We start from the raw sequence: 18,029 nt of genomic DNA, 5'->3' as shown, positions 1-18,029 counted from the left end.
CAAGAACTATGCTGCTGGCTAGGCCAGTGCCCACCTTCATGCTCTGTGGCAGACCTCCCAATGCTGTGGCACAGACCAAGGTATTAACTGGAGATCCAACACACTCTCTCTCCTGGTCTCTCTCCATGTGGCTGCAGAGGGATTGTGCCCTCTGCTGACTGCCACAGGATACTGCTTATCCGTCCCTCTAGAAGAACCTCTTGATTTTCCTATGCAGCCCTCATGTGAGACTCAGAGACCAGCCTCCACTGCAGACCTGTCATCTACCTCATGCTTTTCATGTGCTAGACCCTGCAGTGATGCTGAGGAAGTCAGTAGCCCCTGCCCTTGAGGTGCTCACAATCTGCTGGAGGATGCAGACAGATGGATACACAGATAGTAACAGCACAAGACTGCTACAGGAGGATGGTGCAGGGGACGAGGCTGGAGAAGAGGGGCAGAAAAACCTTTTAAAACATAGATGGTATTTGTAGAACAAGGACCTTGAGTCTTCTCAAATCTGAAACTAATGACTTGCGAATACTTCAGAACTAATCATGACTCACTAGCGTGAGGCAGCTCCAGGGATAAGCACTCTAAGCTGGTGAGGCCTTCCAGGCCAGAGAGATGCCAACTCAGACACTGACTGTGGCATCAACCATGCATATGCCTGGGGGCTCCAGGATCTAGCACCAGAGAGTGGTGCTCATGGCCAGATGTCACGGCTCAGAGAGACAGCGCTCCTCAGGACTTGGAAGGACAGAAGAGAATTGTGTCACAAGGACACAAGAGCAGTGAAGGCTGGGGCACAAAGACTCAGTGCTGGCATAATTACAATAGTAAGAATGATCATCCAAACTATCATATATTTAATATCTTGTAAGTGCTAGAAACTTTATATATATATATATTATTTCATTTAAGACCCACACAGGTAGATATTAATTTCACCATTATTTAAACGAGGAAATGAAGTCTCAGAGGGGAAAGGAAATACTCCAAAGTGGTACTTTGTACTAGAACTGGAATATTACAGTCCACAAAGTCCATGCTCTTTTAAAGATGCCTTATGACCTTGGGGAAGTGAGAATCAGGCCTGGGAAGTGCTAAATTTTCCCAAACAGGCTAAGCTGTTACAGTAGCATATGATCCCCAAACCTCAAGCCTCACTGGCTTAACATGACAAGTTTAGTTTTCTCCTATACTCAGCTAGGGAGGTGGGGTGGGGTTTCTGCATAGAATGCTGCAAGCCACTGAACTGGAGGAAAAAAAGAGGCTCGAGCATCTTACAGGGTTTTTCACTGCCTCAGCTCAGAAGTGTGACACCTCACTTCCTCTCCTGCCCATTGGCCAGAGGTAGTCATGTGACTCTGGCCACCTGTGGCACAAGGTGGCTGAGAAGTGTAGCCTCCACAATGCCCAGGAAGGAAAGGAGAACAGGGTTTGGTGAGTACTGATAATGACTCCCACAGAGCTTCACTAAAAAGACAAAAGAAAGAAGTCCCTTTGGGGAGTGACAGGAGATGACAGTGAGTACAATGTAGGCTGGAGACCCTTCACTCATTCATCTTACAGGGTCTTTTAGAACACTAAGGCTAAGTTCTGGGATTCAGGGATAAGAGGCTCATTCAGAGGTAAGAGGATACAATCTCTGTGCTCATGGGCTACTGTCCACTGTACTATATAGTGGTGTTACCATTTTGTAAGTGCTATAGGAGAAAGGCATCAAAGCCCAGTGGGAACCAAAATGAGAGAAGCTGGGAGGCCTTATGAGTAGGTAACAATGAAACACTCGTGATGATTGAAGGTGACAAAGATTGAGCTATCAATCCTATTGGCTAGGGGACACCATGCAAGGGATTTAGGTGGTTCAGTGTCACCAGTAGTGCTCATGAGACATCCAACTCCTGTTTCAGTCCAGACGCAGAACAGAACACCCTTATAAAGACATTCAAGTCAGATCAGGGAAAAGTTAACATACATTTTTCCTTAAACCTATGAAAAGATATACTCAGCTCCTCATACTAAGAAAAATACACATTAAAACTACACTAAGATGGCATTTATCATTTATCAGATTGGCAAAAGTCCTGACATCTGATGGCATACTGAACTGAGAGAAGCTGCATTCATGCCCTGGTGGAAGGAGTATGCATTGATATAATCTCTAGCAATGGAGAAGTTGGCAGCATTTATCCAAGTTAAAAGTGCATATACTCTTCGACCTAGCAATTTCACTTGTAGCGATGTATCCTACAGATGTGTTTGCACAAGATTATTTATTCTAACATTGTCAGTAAAAGTTTAGAAATAACCCAAATGTCCATATTAGGAAACTGGTTTTAAAGATTACAGTTTATCTATACAATGGAATACTTATACAGCTACTGAAAAAGAATAAGGAAGCTTGTCATGTATTGATACAGAAAAAGCTCCAAGATATGAGCCAAGTAAAAAATAAAGTGTGATACATTATGTAATGAGATAGTTTTGATATAAGAAAGAAGAAAAATGGCAATCTATATTCACTGATTATATATTTATAAGAATGAGTATAACTGTCAGGATAAGCTAAGTTATACTACAGTAACAAATTATTTAATATCTAAGTGGCTTATACAACAACATTTTATTTATTGCTCGTGCTTCATGTCCATTATAGATTGGCTGCAGCTCTGATCCATACCTCCCTCACTGTGAGATGCAAGCTGATGGACCAGCCCCTAATGGAATGTTGCCAGTTTCATGGCAGAGAGAAAGGGATGTTGCAAACCATGAACTGGTTATTAAATCTTCCATAGGGTATGAATCAAACAATATTTCTGCCCACATTTAGCTGACCAAGCAAGTAACATGACCACTGCTGAGTGCAACAGGGCAAAAATGTATATCCTGCAGGGAAGGGTATAAGTCATATGATCAAGCTTATTAACAATAGGGCAGACATGTATAAGTCTCTCACGGGAGGGGAAGCAACTAATTGTGAACAATAATGCAATTTACCACTAAGAAACTAACATAATAATGAGTACTTGTGGGATGTAACTGTGGAAACTGAGTGGATGGGAGATAGAAATAAGATAGCTACTTTTCACCTAGCACATGTGTACATTTGAATCATGCGAATATATTAACTATTCAAAAGAGTAAATAATTTTAAGTTAGGTAGCTACTTAAAAAAGATCCATGTCTCCCTTTCCTGTGCCATGAGCATTCAATATATAATCTGAATTCACAGATATGTTTCTGATATTTTATCAATAGCATTTCCTAATAATTCTTGCTCAGAAGTGTGTCAAAGTCAGTAATTCAGGGCAGTACAAAGGCAGTTTTCCCTGCTTCATTCCAAGAAGAGTAACTGCCGTGGGGACATGGAGAGGGCAAGAGCCTATGTCCAGTTTGAGTACCCACGTGACTCAGTGGGGAGAATCGCCACAACATGGCCTTTGGCAAGTGTGGGATACCAGGGACTTGGGATGAAATGGATAGATAACAGGGCTGCTGGCAGATGTGTAAGCAGCAGGTGAGTACAACTCATGGGAAACCAGTGTGTAGCCCTCGAAAAGCAAGACAAAAAATTAGATCTGAGAGAGAAAGAAAACCATTAACTGAAAAATGAGCTTGAAGTTTGGAAGCTAGGAAGATAGGGCGTGGGTCAGAAAATGGAGTGCAAGATGAATTTGGGGAGCAGTTCAAGGCCAAAGACAAAGAGAGTAAAAGGAGTCAACACGCAAGTTCTGAATGGTCCACACCACCCGGTAGCACAGAGCATGGGCCACTGTTCGCCAAGGGCTGGGCTGTGAGAGCACTGTGGCTGGGTTTTCAATATTCAATCCTGTGGCTCAGACCAATAATACCAGGCACAGTTCCTGGAGAGACTTCATAGGAGAGGGCCTCAAAGCCCACCAGAGAGTAGGAGGAACTGCTTGAGAGTTTAAACACTACCATTTATACACACAAATGGGTCACTGGCAGATGCTTTAGAGGTGTTTATGGTGACCTTTGGTGCCCTGTATGGACAGGAAGTGCTCCCATAAAACCATGTACATCCTGACCATTCTCTTCCATGATGCTCACTTTTGTCTTCCAGTATCACTTCAACCCCTCGCAGTCCATCCTGGTGATGGAAGGTGATGACATTGGGAACATTAACCGTGCTCTCCAGAAAGTCTCCTACATCAACTCCAGGCAGTTCCCGACAGCGGGTGTGCGGCGCCTCAAAGTCTCCTCCAAAGTCCAGTGAGTGGACACTGATCAGCCTGGGGCCAACTGAGGCAGCAGGGTTGGTCCCTTGGGAATGTTCCCTTGCAAAACAGGATTTGCCTTTCTTCAGCTGTCCTCAACTTCTGCTATTCCTATGAGGATGCCTCAATGGATCTGTGTTCTTGTTTTCTTCTTAAGCAAGATGTTCTGTTGTTTTACCACCTTGAATCCACCTTTCTCTATTTTACCCTGTTTCTTACCTAATGCCTTACTGCTTTCTATAAATTCTCAGAGAGCTGGGAATTTGAAGTGATCTGGGTATGGGTTTGAAGTGTTCTGATTTAAGGGCACAGTGCCTGGTACATAGGAAGTGCTTGACAAATGTTTATTAAATTGAATTAAGTTAACCAACCCAGCTATGTAGAGTTCCTAAATCCCACAGGTATGCCAGAAAAACAGAAGGCATGGTTCTTCTTTCCAGAGATCAGAGTTAAATTAGAGGATTACTGAAGCCTTTGGATAACTCACTCACTGGCCCATCAAATCACTTCCCAGCCACAGTGGCTACCTTGGAGGGCTGCTAGGAGGGGGATCCCAGGAAAATTCCTGGAAGGTGGAGGTGCAGTCATGCGGCACCTAGAGTTGGGAGAAGGACTCAGAAAGAGAGGAACAAGGATGGGAAGGATGGGTCTGCTGACTGCCACATTGATGGAGCCTGAGACAGGTGCCAGAAAAAAGCCTGTAGATGGTGGTTACATTCAATAGTTCTGGAACAATGGAGGAGTGCTCCACCATTATAGGCTTAGGGGTAGGAAGCAGGTACCTCCAGGTCAGTGTCACATTAGAGTGAAGATGAGAGAACAAACTGGCCTATGTCCTGCCGAGACCAGCCTTCTGCAAACTGAAGAAAGGTGAGGAGTGCTGTGGGGCTGGCCTGGCACAAGCAGGAGAAAACTGGGAAGAGGAGGAGGACACCACAGCTCCCACATTTCACCCACCCACAGAAGAGGATAGAGTAACTCAGCATGGAATCCATCCAGACTATCCTTTCCTCGGGAACTGTCCCAAGGCATGGAAGGTGATGGCTGTCACCAGCTGAACCCCACCCCCAGAGCATCTGCCTGGCTCTGGGGTCCCCCATTTTAACCTACATCTAGATGACCAGGGGAGAGGGCTAATGACATAATGCCCCCATGAGGTCTGACGAGAGGTTCAAATCAACCACTGTTTACTGAGCTTGATCAAACCATGATGCAAGCTCTGGTCAGCTTCTTTTCTATATATGTCTGCATTTAATCCTTTACTGTAGGACAAAATTATTGTTATCCCCATTGTATAGATGAAGAAACTGAGGTTCACAGGAGTTGAGTGCCTTGTCCACATTTACCCAGCCCAGAAGTGTCAGAACCAGGCCATGGATCCTTGTCTGTCTCAGACCTCACTCTTGTGGCCACACCATTTCTGCCTCCCAGATAATTGTGTGGCAGTGTATCAGGAGAAAGGAGGGTGAATATGATTGCACTTTGCTCTTACACCTAGAAAAGGCACACGTGTGTGATATCCACATAGAGTCATATCATATAAGCTTGATGCAGGAGAGTTTAGCCCTGGGTTCTCAATTAGTAAGATGGCTGTAACCGACCAGGTAGACAACAATTTGCTTACGAAATACTAAAGCATATAACAAGCTGTTGCTATCTAATTAATGTTGCCATTGATTACTTTGTTAAAGGATAATGAAAGGTTTCATGGTTATGTGTTGCACGTATAGAAAATTCCCATTTCTCTCAGGAGCCAATTTTTCAAGTCCCTAGATCACTAGTGGTTTTGATTATAATGTGTCTTTAAATTTGAATGTCTGTTGACATCCTCAGAGACTTTTAGGCAGTCAGGATGCCTGGTTAAGAACTGGAGGTGGCAACCCCTTATTCCTGGCTGTATGACAGATGGTTTAATTGCTTGCTCATCAGTGCCATGACCGAGGCTGTTTTCCCAGGTGCTTTGGGGAAGACGTATGCATCAGTATCCCCGAGGTAGACGCCTATGTGATGGTCCTGCAGGCCATCGAGCCCCGGATCACCCTCCGGGGCACAGACCACTTCTGGAGACCTGCTGCTCAGTTTGAAAGTGCCAGGGGAGTGACCCTCTTTCCCGATATCAAGATTGTGAGCACCTTCGCCAAAACTGAGGCCCCCGGGGATGTGAAAACCACAGGTACAGGTGCATTTGAGTTTGTGGGGAGGGTGGACCTTAATTTTTTCACAGCCATGAAAACATACTTCAGAACAACAGCATTGTTCATGTAATGTATACATGACAGCATAATGTATTACAGCAAAACAGGCAAAGAGCTATAAACAAATGAAAAGAATATGAGGGGAATGAATGGTTTAGCAATGAGGGATATGAGGTTGGAGGGAATGCATTTGTGCTAAATGGTTAAGTGAAAAAAATGCAAGACACAAAGTTACATAGTACTTACAGATAGAATGATCTCAACCATTTAAGAAAAAAAAAAATAGAAAAATGCCAAGAAGGACACACACCCTATGCTAACAGGGTTATTCTATGCTAACGGTTATTCTTTGAGAAGCATAGTGAGAGCCAATTTGTTTCTGCTTCCCTTCCATTTCTGCAATTGCAAAAATGTTCTATAGTGGGCATATATTATTCTGATAATCAGAAGAAAAGCTAAAGACATATAAAGAAAAAATATAGCTGCATCTTTATATATACACCATAAAAGTTAGGTCTCATTCAGTAATATTACTGTAAGCGCTCAGAAAACTTTTCAGTTGTTATTTCCAACAACTTCATTATTGGAAAGGTTTTTCAGTGAAAGAGGAGTAATTTGAATTATCCACCAAAGGGAAACAGTTACACTGAAAGCTATAATATATGCTGCGGGAGGGGAGGAGAAGAGAAGGAAGGAAACCGGGAAAGGAGCAAGGGAGGGAGGGAAGACAACTTCCCTTTTGTTACTCTGAGGGATGGGGGAAATATAAATTTAAGAAGTGTCCTTTGCTGCCTCTTCCAAGAGAATATTTTCAACTCTCTCCTCCCCCTCCAAAAGCCACTGCTAATGATGTGCTGGTGCCTCTGGTCCTGAGTCCCCGAAGAGCTGCTGTTCTAATAATCTTAACTACCTATTGACTTAAACCACCCTGGTCCCTAGTGAACGGGGTACTCAAGAGACAGCCCTTCTTAGGTCATAAAAAATAGATGGTGTTTTACCACCTGTCCAGGCAGGGCAGTTCCCTAGTCACAGACCAACGTGCATTAGGTTGTGTGATCGTCCCTCTTCCCCTGTTCTCATTTGTGGCTAAAATCAGACAGAAATAAAGAAGAGCCTCTGACTTCAGTGGTTGCGGGCCATGACCCAAGTGTCTGGATTTGCTACATCTGACACCAGCAAACAGGCAATGCAGGGAAGAGCAATTATCTGGGTTCACATTTCATCTTCTGTTTATGAGAGGTACAGGCAGAGCACATAGTCAAGTGTCCAAGGGCTATTATTAGTGCCTTTAAATTTTTACTCCTATTGTTGTTGGAATGGTCATTATTATGGATATCTTAAACAAGTAGGATAATGACATTTGCCACCAGGCCTCAGTGACTGGCTTCAGCATCATCTGCTGCCCCCATTGACACTCTTTATGCTGTCAATACCAAAGACAGGAGGTTCCCCCAACATGCGCACACACACACACACACACCCCTCCCTCATGGTCTGTTAGTTCACACCTCTGCTTTGCTCTCCGGCTGGAAGGTCCCTTTCCTTCCCTATCCCTTCATTCCTGGCAAATAACTCTGCCTTCAGCACCTCCCCAAGAAGGCTCTCCCACCACCACCATTCTGACACTCCCAACTGCTGGTGCTCTTCCCTCAGCACACATTTTTTAGCCCTTGGTGGTGGTTTCCTGTTTATTAAACCAGACCAGGAGACCCCGAGGGCTCATCCATGGCCGATTTGCCTCTGGGTCCCTGAACCCAGCACACTCCCTTCTACACAGTGGGAATCCAGGAAACTGCAGGTGGAAGATAATACCCATGGTGAGAGAGCCATGAGAAAATGGCAGCCGTGACACACTCCCTACCTCAGGGAGCTCTCAGTCAGCCACAGTGGGAGGTAGGAACAAGGGCAATATGACCAGACCTGACAAAAAGCCAGCAAAAAGCCTGGAAACTGTGAGAAGGCCATTTGAAATAAAGATGCACATACAGCATTGCTAATTATAGACCGTATCTTAAGCATATGTTATTGTGCTTTTAGATTTTGCTGATTATATATGAAACCATTGTGATTGACAAGTATTTAAAAATTAAGATCAAGAAATTATGTATAATAATATATAATATATACCTAGTGAGAGCAAAAATATTTTTGGTATCATTTAAAAACTTAAAAGATAATTATTTAAAATAATCCATCTTTAGTGAATTTTTTTAATTTCTATTTTAATGTTTTATAACACACAAAGTATATTTAGTCCACTTTATAAATAAATAAATATACTTATTTAAATTATCTCTCTTCACAAGTTTTTCAGTAAAGGAGTGCAAGATCAAAACCACTTGAAGACAACTAGCCTATGATCAGTGAGATGGGGATAGTAATAGTACTCCCTTTAACGTCTATTAGGATTATATTTCCACATGCCTGGCACATGGCACATACTTCATAAATACCAATCACCTTCTTAAGATGGGATTTTAATTTAGGACTGCCAAACTCTGCCCGGCATTCAAACACTCACACATTTCTTTGGGAAATTTGGAGTCATACAATTAGACAAGGACAACTTGACTGACCAACATGCTAATGTGCTCCAAGGGGAGCACATTAATTATATTAATTTATCAAATATTGATTATTGGTTATATCATATTGACTTGATTATTAATTAATGATTCAGCTCCATTTGAGCAAGGTTTAGTAATAACTACTCCATGCTCGTTCCTGGGTTAGACACTAAGGATTCAATCATAAAAAGATAGTGCTTCTGCCCTTCAGAATCTCAGGTGGTTGGGGAGACAGACACATTAGGACCACATGGAGAAAGCTATGAGAGCATGGTGGAAGGCCACTTCTCTCTCCCCAAATGAGAGCTATTGCTTATTGAGCACCTACAATGTGCATTGGACACTGTTTTCAATCATCTCAAGACCCTTGCCTTCCTTACAGATGAGGAAACTGAGTGGTAGGTAGTTCCTCTAACACTATGCAGCTTCTCAGTGGCAGAGCTGGTATTCAAATCACATCTTTTGGCTACAGTATTCATGCTCTTCCCACTAATTCATGCTACGCAACCTCAGGGCCGCCTGGACATCTGAGCAGTCGATGTGGTATTTGGGATCACACAGACACTGCTCCTGACCCAGCCTTAACCTGGAGTGCAATAACAGAGGAGGAAGATGATTAGCAAGGACTGTTTTCTGAGCTGTCCTTCATGCCTGCGTTTCCCGTGTCTGTCTTCCTACAGCCCCCAAATCAGAAGTCTTAGAGGAAATGCTTCATAACTTAGATTTCTGTGATATTTTGGTAATTGGAGGGGACTTGGACCCAAGGCAGGAGTGCTTAGAGCTCAACCACAGTGAGCTCCACCAACGACACCTGGACGCCACTAATTCTACTGCAGGCTACTCCATCTACGGTAAGGCCACACTCAACCCCCTTTGCCCCAAGGGTGTCCTCTTAGAATGTCCTTGTCCAGGGAGACATGAGTGAGACTGCACCTGTGAAGGAGCACTGTGAAGCCCCAGGGACCAGTTGGAGATCCTTGGCCTCAAGCATGGATTTCTAGACCCTCCTCTGGCAAGTTACTCAAGCATCTTGGGGACCAGTCCCACATTCCCACTCCTGGGGAATTCTTCTGTAGAAGCTGGGTGGATGCCTTCTTTTACAATGTTTGATTTCAGCAACTGTCACAGCAACATCTGGAAGATTGAGGCAGTCTGTATGGAAAGCTTGTGCATCGGTGTAATTTTGGCCCCTTAGAGTTTCTGCACATTGTCTGCCCAACATATCTTGAGCTCTTACCCTCAACAAATTTACAAGACCCGCGAGGTCTCGTACCACAAGCCCCAGCCTGTCTCCTGTCTTCTCTTCCTCCTCCTTTTCTGCCTTCTGATGACAGGTGTGGTTTCTTGGCACAGGTGTGGGCTCCATGAGCCGTTATGAGCAGGTGCTACATCACATCCGCTACCGCAACTGGCGTCCAGCTTCCCTTGAGGCCCGGCGTTTCCGGATTAAGTGCTCAGAACTCAATGGGCGCTACACTAGCAATGAGTTCAACTTGGAGGTGAGTGGGTCCTGCCATTGTTAGGGAAGCCAAAGCTCACCCATTCCCTCATCATTCATTCAGAACTGCTGTAACTGGCTCACCTGCCACTCCTGGGTCAATACCACCTCTCCCCACTCTTCCCAGGTCAGCGTCCTCCATGAAGACAGAGTCTCAGATAAAGAGCATGTCAACCACCTGATTGTGCAGCCTCCCTTCCTCCAGTCTGTCCATCATCCTGAGTCCCGGAGTAGCATCCGGCGCAGTTCAGGTAGGGTGCCCAAGAGGAGGGACCCTCAGGACACAGGTGGTCATTGTGACTCAAGACTATCTACTCAACAGACAGTTATGTTGCAGCAAACATAGGTGCCCAGAACTGAGGGAGGGAACCCAGCAATGGAGAAAATGTGCCCTGGCTCTGAGACACTCACACCCTCAATAGGCATTCAATACGTAAACAAGAAGTTACACAACACACATAATAGCAGAGGTCACTACAAAGGGCTGGGACAAAATTTCAGGCCCAACTCAAAACTATGTCCAGTATGAAGCTTTCCATGAGCCCTTAACACACACACACACACACACACACACACACACACACACACACACGTATGCACCATATTGCAAAGTCCTCTGCCTACATTTCTGTTTGAGCATTTGCCATATTGTGTTACCATCTGGTGGGCACTTGTATCTGTTTCTACTAAACTCTACAGTGCTTGGCTCTGTGGAAATTTCTTTATAATTTGAGGGGTAAAGCCAGGAATAAAAGAGAATTTGCATTTAATGAACACCTATACTGTGCCTATGTGGAAACTTACAGATTAATTTAATTTACACCTAACTATTACTCATAGGATAGGAATTATTATGTCCATTATAGAGGTGATGAAAATGAAGCCCAGACAGGGTAAGGTGCTGCTCTAGAGTTCTACAGCTGGAAAGTGGTAGGGCAGACTTTATCCTATGCATGGATGTTTCATTCATGCTCCCTCACAAGAATGAGCTAGGCCTTTGTTCGCCATGTCATGGGAGTTTCTTCCTTGTTCCAGTGGTCCCAAGCATTGCCACGGTGGTCATCATCATCTCCGTGTGCATGCTTGTGTTTGTCGTGGCCATGGGTGTGTACCGGGTCCGGATCGCCCACCAGCACTTCATCCAGGAAACTGAGGCTGCCAAGGAATCTGAGATGGACTGGGACGATTCTGCGCTGACTATCACAGTCAACCCCATGGAGGTGATCCCCATGCAGGGCTGGGAGTTCTGGGTGGGGCGCTTCTCCCTCCACCCGGCTCAACCCTTCCTATGCCTAAAGCCGCCCCATACCCCCGCCTTCTGGAAGCCCTGCCCCATCTAGTCCAGCTCCACTGGTTCTTCCTGCCTCTGAGCTCCTCTAGCCCTCTCAACCTGAACAGACCATACCTTCCCACCAACTACATTCTCTGATTTAAAATGTATTCATTGCTCTTACCCCACAAACAGAACCAGAAATTTTGTTAAGGCAAGCAAACACCACGAGGTGGCTATGCCTCGTTTCCCCCACAGTATTTAGCTCAGAGCTAACTAACCCTTAGGGACTCAGTACTGAAGTTTTGATTAACTAACAGTGCAAATTAGATGGCTTTGCTCCATACTGCCTGAAAAGTTCACTCAAAGGCTTGGAACAGATTAAAAGAAAAATATAGCAGCAATGCCTGCCATTTATTGAGCCTCCATTATGCCAGATACTGTATAGAGTGCTCTATATACACCACCTTATTGAATCTTCCAAAATCCTATAAAATAGGAGTTATCATCTTCATTTACCAAGGTGAAAACCAACTAAGAAAAAAAGTAACATACTCAAATTAACACAGCCAATAGTCAAATTTAAGGATGTCTGATTCTAAAGTCCATATCTTTCCAATTAGCCAACAGCCCCCAGAATCTATCCATGAGTGTCAAGCGAAGCCCTCTACATCATGCCCTTTGCCCATGGGTTCTGGGTGATGATAGACACAGGCTTAGAAAAGGTAGGGGAAGATGATTATCCCAGCCTGGTCCCAGTTTCCACCTCAGCTGGCCTCACACTCCAATTTCAAAGGCAGTGTGCTGATGTGGCTCAGTTTCAGCAAGCATGTGCTGTAGGTAAAGTGCTGAGCTCAGTGCTATACAGACTCCAGAATTTCCACCTTCAAAGAGTTGAGACTGGAGTCTAGAGAACAAGACCAGTATACCTGGAGTGGTCTGAGGACAAGGCAAGAGTGTGCCTAACAAGGGCCAACCTTGTGATGTCAAAAGTCAATGAGCTTGAGGAGGAAAAGCCTTCAGGACTGCAACAATTAGGGAAGATTCCTTGGAGGAGGTTGGCCTGGGGGAGGCCTTGAAGAGTGGGTAGGATTTGGGTAGAAGGTAGGAGGTAAAAGACAATTCCCAAGAAGTGTCGGGGGAGGGGGTGGGTAGCCAAGCAAGGAGAAACAACTTTTATGACCTGGTTCATCAACACAGAACATAAATCCAGAAATAAAATTTTGCTGGAATTATCCAAAAGCTGGAGTGAGGGGGAATTGGACTGGAAAGGAAGGGGTACAGCCTGAGGACACAGTCAGAGGGTGAGCAGCAAGCATGGAAAGTGAGGACCAATAAATTTGTCCTTTCCAAAGGAATATTTTTGAGGGGAAGCATAACTGAGTCTTTGCTTAAAATGCCTTCTGCTCCCAGGGACATTGCATGCGCACTTGGAAAAGAGACACAAGATCAAATGCCATCCTCTCACTGAGAAGCAAACGCTAAGGCTTGGACAGCTCCATTTAAATAGGCTCCGGAAATGCCTGAAAACAAGCCTTGGCCTGAAAGGTTCGGTAAATGATGGACAGGATTGGCTTCAATGTCCAGCCCATCATTTATACCCAACAGTCTACCCTGAGTTCATGTCTTGGAATTTGCTGCTATTTCAGGCTTTTGCCTTGAACCTTCTAGCTTCCTTTTTATCAGAAGACTTCCCTTCCAGGAAGTCTGTGTCCAGGCTGAAGAGTTTGGCACTAAGAGAAGAAATTCCAAGAGGCCCTAAATGTTTCCTTAATGGATGGAGAAACATAAGCTCCAAAGTGGCCTCTGTTCAGCCTCTGACGAGCACTTCCTTTCTCTCCTTGATATCCAGAAGCATGAAGGACCAGGGCACGGGGAAGATGAGACTGAGGGAGAAGAGGAGGAAGAAGCAGAGGAAGACATGAGCTCCAGCAGTGGCTCTGATGACAGCGAAGAGGAGGAGGAGGAGGAAGGGACGGGCAGAGGCAGACATGGGCAGAATGGAGCCAGGCAAGCCCAGCTGGAGTGGGACGACTCCACCCTCCCCTACTAGTGCCCAGGGGTCTGCTGCCCGGCCCACATGTCCCTTTTGTAAACCCTAACCCAATGTATGCCTACGTCTATCATACCTCACCTCTGATGTCTGTGACACGTCTGGGAAGGCCTTCTCCAGCTTCCTGGAGCCCACCCTTTAAGCCTTGGGGACTCCCTGTGTCTCATCCATGGGGAAGTTCCAAGAAGCCCAGCATGGCCATCAGTGGGGACTTCAGGGTAGACTTTGTCCTGTAGCCCCCACTTCTGCCCTAAGCTCCCCAGCATCCTGTCTACCTGTCTGCGGAGTCTGCCTTTGCTTTTTCCTGCAGGGAAGAAGGTCCACCTTTGTGTCACTCACCTCCCCAGGCTCAGAGTCCCCAAGGCCCTGGGGTTCCAACTCACTGTGCGTCTCCTCCACACAGACCAGCGGGTCCTCCTATGCTGACTCCAGGTTGCTTCACACAGGGAGGGTGGTTGGAGCTTCACACACCTAAGGTCTTAGTGCTTAACAGTTTAAAGGAAAGTCCTTGTTGAGGCAGAACTAAGTTCACAGGGAAAGGTACACACATTCTGTCTCTCTCTGTCTATCTATCTAGTTCCCCAGCTTGGAGAGCCTTTCCCTTGGCTTCTTTCTGAGGCCACATAAGCTTAGAAGAAAAGTCCTAAACCAAGAATAGGTCCTTGGCCACAAACAGGGCCTGATCCCCCATCAGAGCTATCTGAGCCTGCCTGCCTGGGCACCTGCTGCAACCATGCAGCTGCCCTGCCAGGGGCGCTCACCACACAGAACCGCAGGGCCCAGGAGGCATTCCACACAGGCACTGCCCCAGGCGATAGCCACAAGAAGCCTAGAGCCAGGAAGCAGAAGGAAATGCTAACGAGATCACACACAGGCTTCATGGTGGGTGCGGTGGGGGTGGCTGGGCTCTCCCAGGACAGAGGGGACCCTGAGGTTGGCAAGGCTCTCCCCACTCAGCCTCATGGTCCCTTATCTCCTATTTTACACTATTTTCCCTCTTGAGAAAATACGTGCTTTCCAGATGTATTAGAAATGCATGAGCTCCACCGAGTCTACAATGAAAGTTTGAAATTTAACTGCAAGGAATTAGAAGCATATTTGCAATCATTGCAGCTTCTTCTTTCTTCTGCTCATAAAAGGAGGAACACTTAGATAGAGGGCAAATATATCTGAAAACCTAATTTCTTTCTTTTTTTGATAAGGAAATCTTTTCCATCTCCATCCTAACATGCACAACCTGTGAAGAGAATTGTTTCTATAGTAACTGGTCTGCGATCTTTTGTGGCCAAGAGAATAGCAGGCAAGAATTAGGGCCATGACAGAATTTCCACGAAGCTCTGAGAACATGTTTGTTTCGAATGTCTCAGGTTCCTCTTTGTCCTCATTGTGTACGATCTGTCCCCATCCTTCACTCCTCCCAAAGCTCACACCAATTGGTTTGGCACAGGCACAGAGCTGGTCCCTAGTTAAGTGGCATTTATGTTAACAAAAAAATAGTTCAGAATATCCGCCTTTTTCATTGTGTCATCAAAACAGCTTAAGAAGGGGACTACTGCCAATGTCCTCTAGTCTGACCTCCACCCAGGGAGGACCCATGGCAGGCCTTTTCAACTTTCTGATTCATTAGAATGACCTTGTGCAGCTTTTCCCACCTCCTAAAGTGTTTTCTGCATCTGTTCCTTCCTTTGGACCTCACAACAAATCCTGTGAAGTAACTGAGACATCTGTTGTTAGACACATTTTTGTGATGAGTAAACTGAGGCTTGGTGATTCTATGTCTTGTTCAGAGTCGTTAAAATGTATAGACAAGCCCAGACTCCCCAGTTCCACTCCTGGTCCAGGATTCTACTTAGGGGTCATAGGTATGCACCTAACAGACACTGCTGCAAACCTACTATGTGCTAAGCATTCTACCAACGGCTGTGAGAAAAAGAAAAGCTGAATAAGATAAGCTCCTCCCCAACAGAGGACTTTATATTTGCAGAGGGGAAATAAACAGGCCTAGAAATCACACAAGAGGCAAATGAAGGGAAAGAGGAGAAGTCACAGGAGAGGAAGGATGTGGTCACAAACTTAACCAGTACTCCTGTTTTCCCCTTCTTAGGGAAAAATACCAGGAGAAGCTGGGGTTTTGTATTCATTGGATGGAAATAGATATTTCTCCTGGGAATTCTCCCAACCAAATAGCCCTTTTCTATTAGGCTGTGTCTGTACATCCACAAGAGGAAAGTCTGTAGGACTGATTAGTTTTCACGATCCCATTTAAATAAAAAAAAAGATTCTTTAGTTGGGCATTTAGGAGCTACTGAATTCTCCCAAAATTGTGGCAGCAAAAAGAACACTTCATATGCTTAAAACCCATTCCTTTTGAATTAGATTTTGATTTTCAATATTTAAGTCTAGTGTTTGTGAGAACGCTTTTCTCTTTGCTCAGTCTTTTCGGTCTGGTTGGGTAGGGAAGGTGCTCCTCATGCTCTCTGGGTGGCTGCCTTATTCATAGTTGAGAGAGCTGTTAGGTAAAATCTTTATATGTTTTGGGGTTTTTTGGTAGGGGGGTAGCAGGTAAAAGTGGCCCATGGCTAGGGCAGCAATGAATAATTTGAGGAAGCATTTGGTTAGTGGACTCATTTGCAGAGAAACAGTGGTGACAACAAATCAGAGCCATTTCCCTCAACTCTGGCTATGTGAGGTCATTCTCTGCATGTCAGCTGCAAAGATCAGGCACTTGAATGAATCCGCTGGGTCAGCAGGCATTGGTCATCTTCGCAACACCCTCTTCCCCACCATGGGTGAGAACAAGACGGGGGTGGTTATATCCCAGTAACAGAAGCTTTGGGAGGTATCCAGGAGAGCAGGGCAATGTGGCTTGCCCTCCTGCAGATATTCTGATCCCAAGGAAAAGGTGTCATTAATCAGTCTGGCATTTTCCACCCTCCATATGCTGGCATCCAGGAACCAAAACCCCTGAAGGCCTAGACACCCTGTGACCTCTCACTCAGATGTTGGCAGCCAGGCGGATACAGGCTCCTGTCCAGGAGGAACTGCTGACTGGTTTGGCCACAGCCCAGTTCATTGCCTGTCTTGCCAAGTGGACAACCAGATTCTGCCTTCCTGAGCTTGAAAATAGGCTACAACTCTCAGGTGATTCAGATGACATGGAGAAGTTGGAGGAGAAGATTGGAATGGTTAAATCCCAGTGTAGAATGAGTTGCTTCAGTGGAGTAAAGCAACCAGCTAGTTGGTAGCCTGCCTTAAAAAATACTAAACATATATCATACATTTGATCAAATGCTGTAAGCCTAGCCAAGGCCCAAATTCATCTAGATACTAAAAATGTGATTTCAGTGAAATCTCTTTTCATTACCACTTTCTTTTGTTATTGTTTGTTTGTTTGTTTTTTGAGCCGGAGTCTTGCTGCTCTGTCACCAGGCTAGAGTACAGTGGTGCAATCTCGGCTCACTGCAACCTCCGCCTCCCACGTTCAAGTGATTCTCCTGCCTCAGCCTCCCGAGTAGCTGGGATTACAGGCATCCACCATCATGCCCGGCTAATTTTTGTATTTTTAGCAGAGACAGGGCTTTGCCATGCTGGCCAGGCTGGTCTCAAACTCCTAATCTCAGGTGATCTTCCCACCTCAGCCTCCAAAGTAATGGGATTACAGGAGTGAGCCACTGCACCCACCCCTCATTACCACTTCCTTGAATTTACTCAATCATCCTATCAAGCAGGGTTTAGACCAACATCTTTGCATTTAATAAGGGGTATCCTTTGTACACATGGACCATCCAGTGAGAGGGCTGGGGGTGGTGGGAAGCAATGTCCCCCATTCTTATACGTCAGGTGTCAGCAAACTACCTGTAAAGAGGCAAATAGCAAATATTCTGGGCTTTGTGAGCCATTTGGTACCTGTCACAAGTATAGTCGGCCCTCCATATCTGAGGTTTCCAAATCCATGGATTCAATCAACCTTGAATCAAAAATATTTGGGAAAAAAATGTATAGTTGCAACTGACCTGAACATATTCTTTTTTTTCATTATTATTCCTTGAACAATACAGTTTAACAGTATTTACATAGCATTTACACTGTATTAGGTATTATAAGTAACCTAGAGATGATTTGAAGAACACAGGAAGATGTGCATAGGCTATATGCAAATACTATGCATTTGATATAAAGGAATTGAGCATCTGTGGATTTTGGTATCTGAGGGGGTTCTGGAA

At 45.1% G+C, this 18,029-nt stretch overlaps 1 protein-coding gene across 1 annotated transcript in view; it reads left to right on the top strand.

Moving 5' to 3' along the window:
* CLSTN2 (calsyntenin 2) overlaps positions 1-14,212 on the top strand; it is a 632,434-nt gene extending 618,222 nt beyond the window's left edge. Inside the window, exons 11-17 of the mRNA XM_025375641.1 lie at positions 4,070-4,218; positions 6,179-6,396; positions 9,666-9,836; positions 10,339-10,484; positions 10,611-10,734; positions 11,519-11,703; positions 13,606-14,212. Coding sequence (XP_025231426.1) covers positions 4,070-4,218; positions 6,179-6,396; positions 9,666-9,836; positions 10,339-10,484; positions 10,611-10,734; positions 11,519-11,703; positions 13,606-13,806 — 1,194 coding nt within the window. The 3' untranslated portion in view covers positions 13,807-14,212. The remainder of the gene's footprint in view (positions 1-4,069; positions 4,219-6,178; positions 6,397-9,665; positions 9,837-10,338; positions 10,485-10,610; positions 10,735-11,518; positions 11,704-13,605) is intronic.
* Positions 14,213-18,029: the final 3,817 nt, after the last annotated feature.

The sequence above is a fragment of the Theropithecus gelada genome, chromosome 2, assembly GCF_003255815.1.
Source record: "Theropithecus gelada isolate Dixy chromosome 2, Tgel_1.0, whole genome shotgun sequence".
Classification (NCBI taxonomy): Eukaryota; Metazoa; Chordata; class Mammalia; order Primates; family Cercopithecidae; genus Theropithecus; species Theropithecus gelada.
The sequence above is the reverse complement of the archived record's forward strand: the minus strand, read 5'-3'. Positions and strand labels throughout refer to the sequence as shown.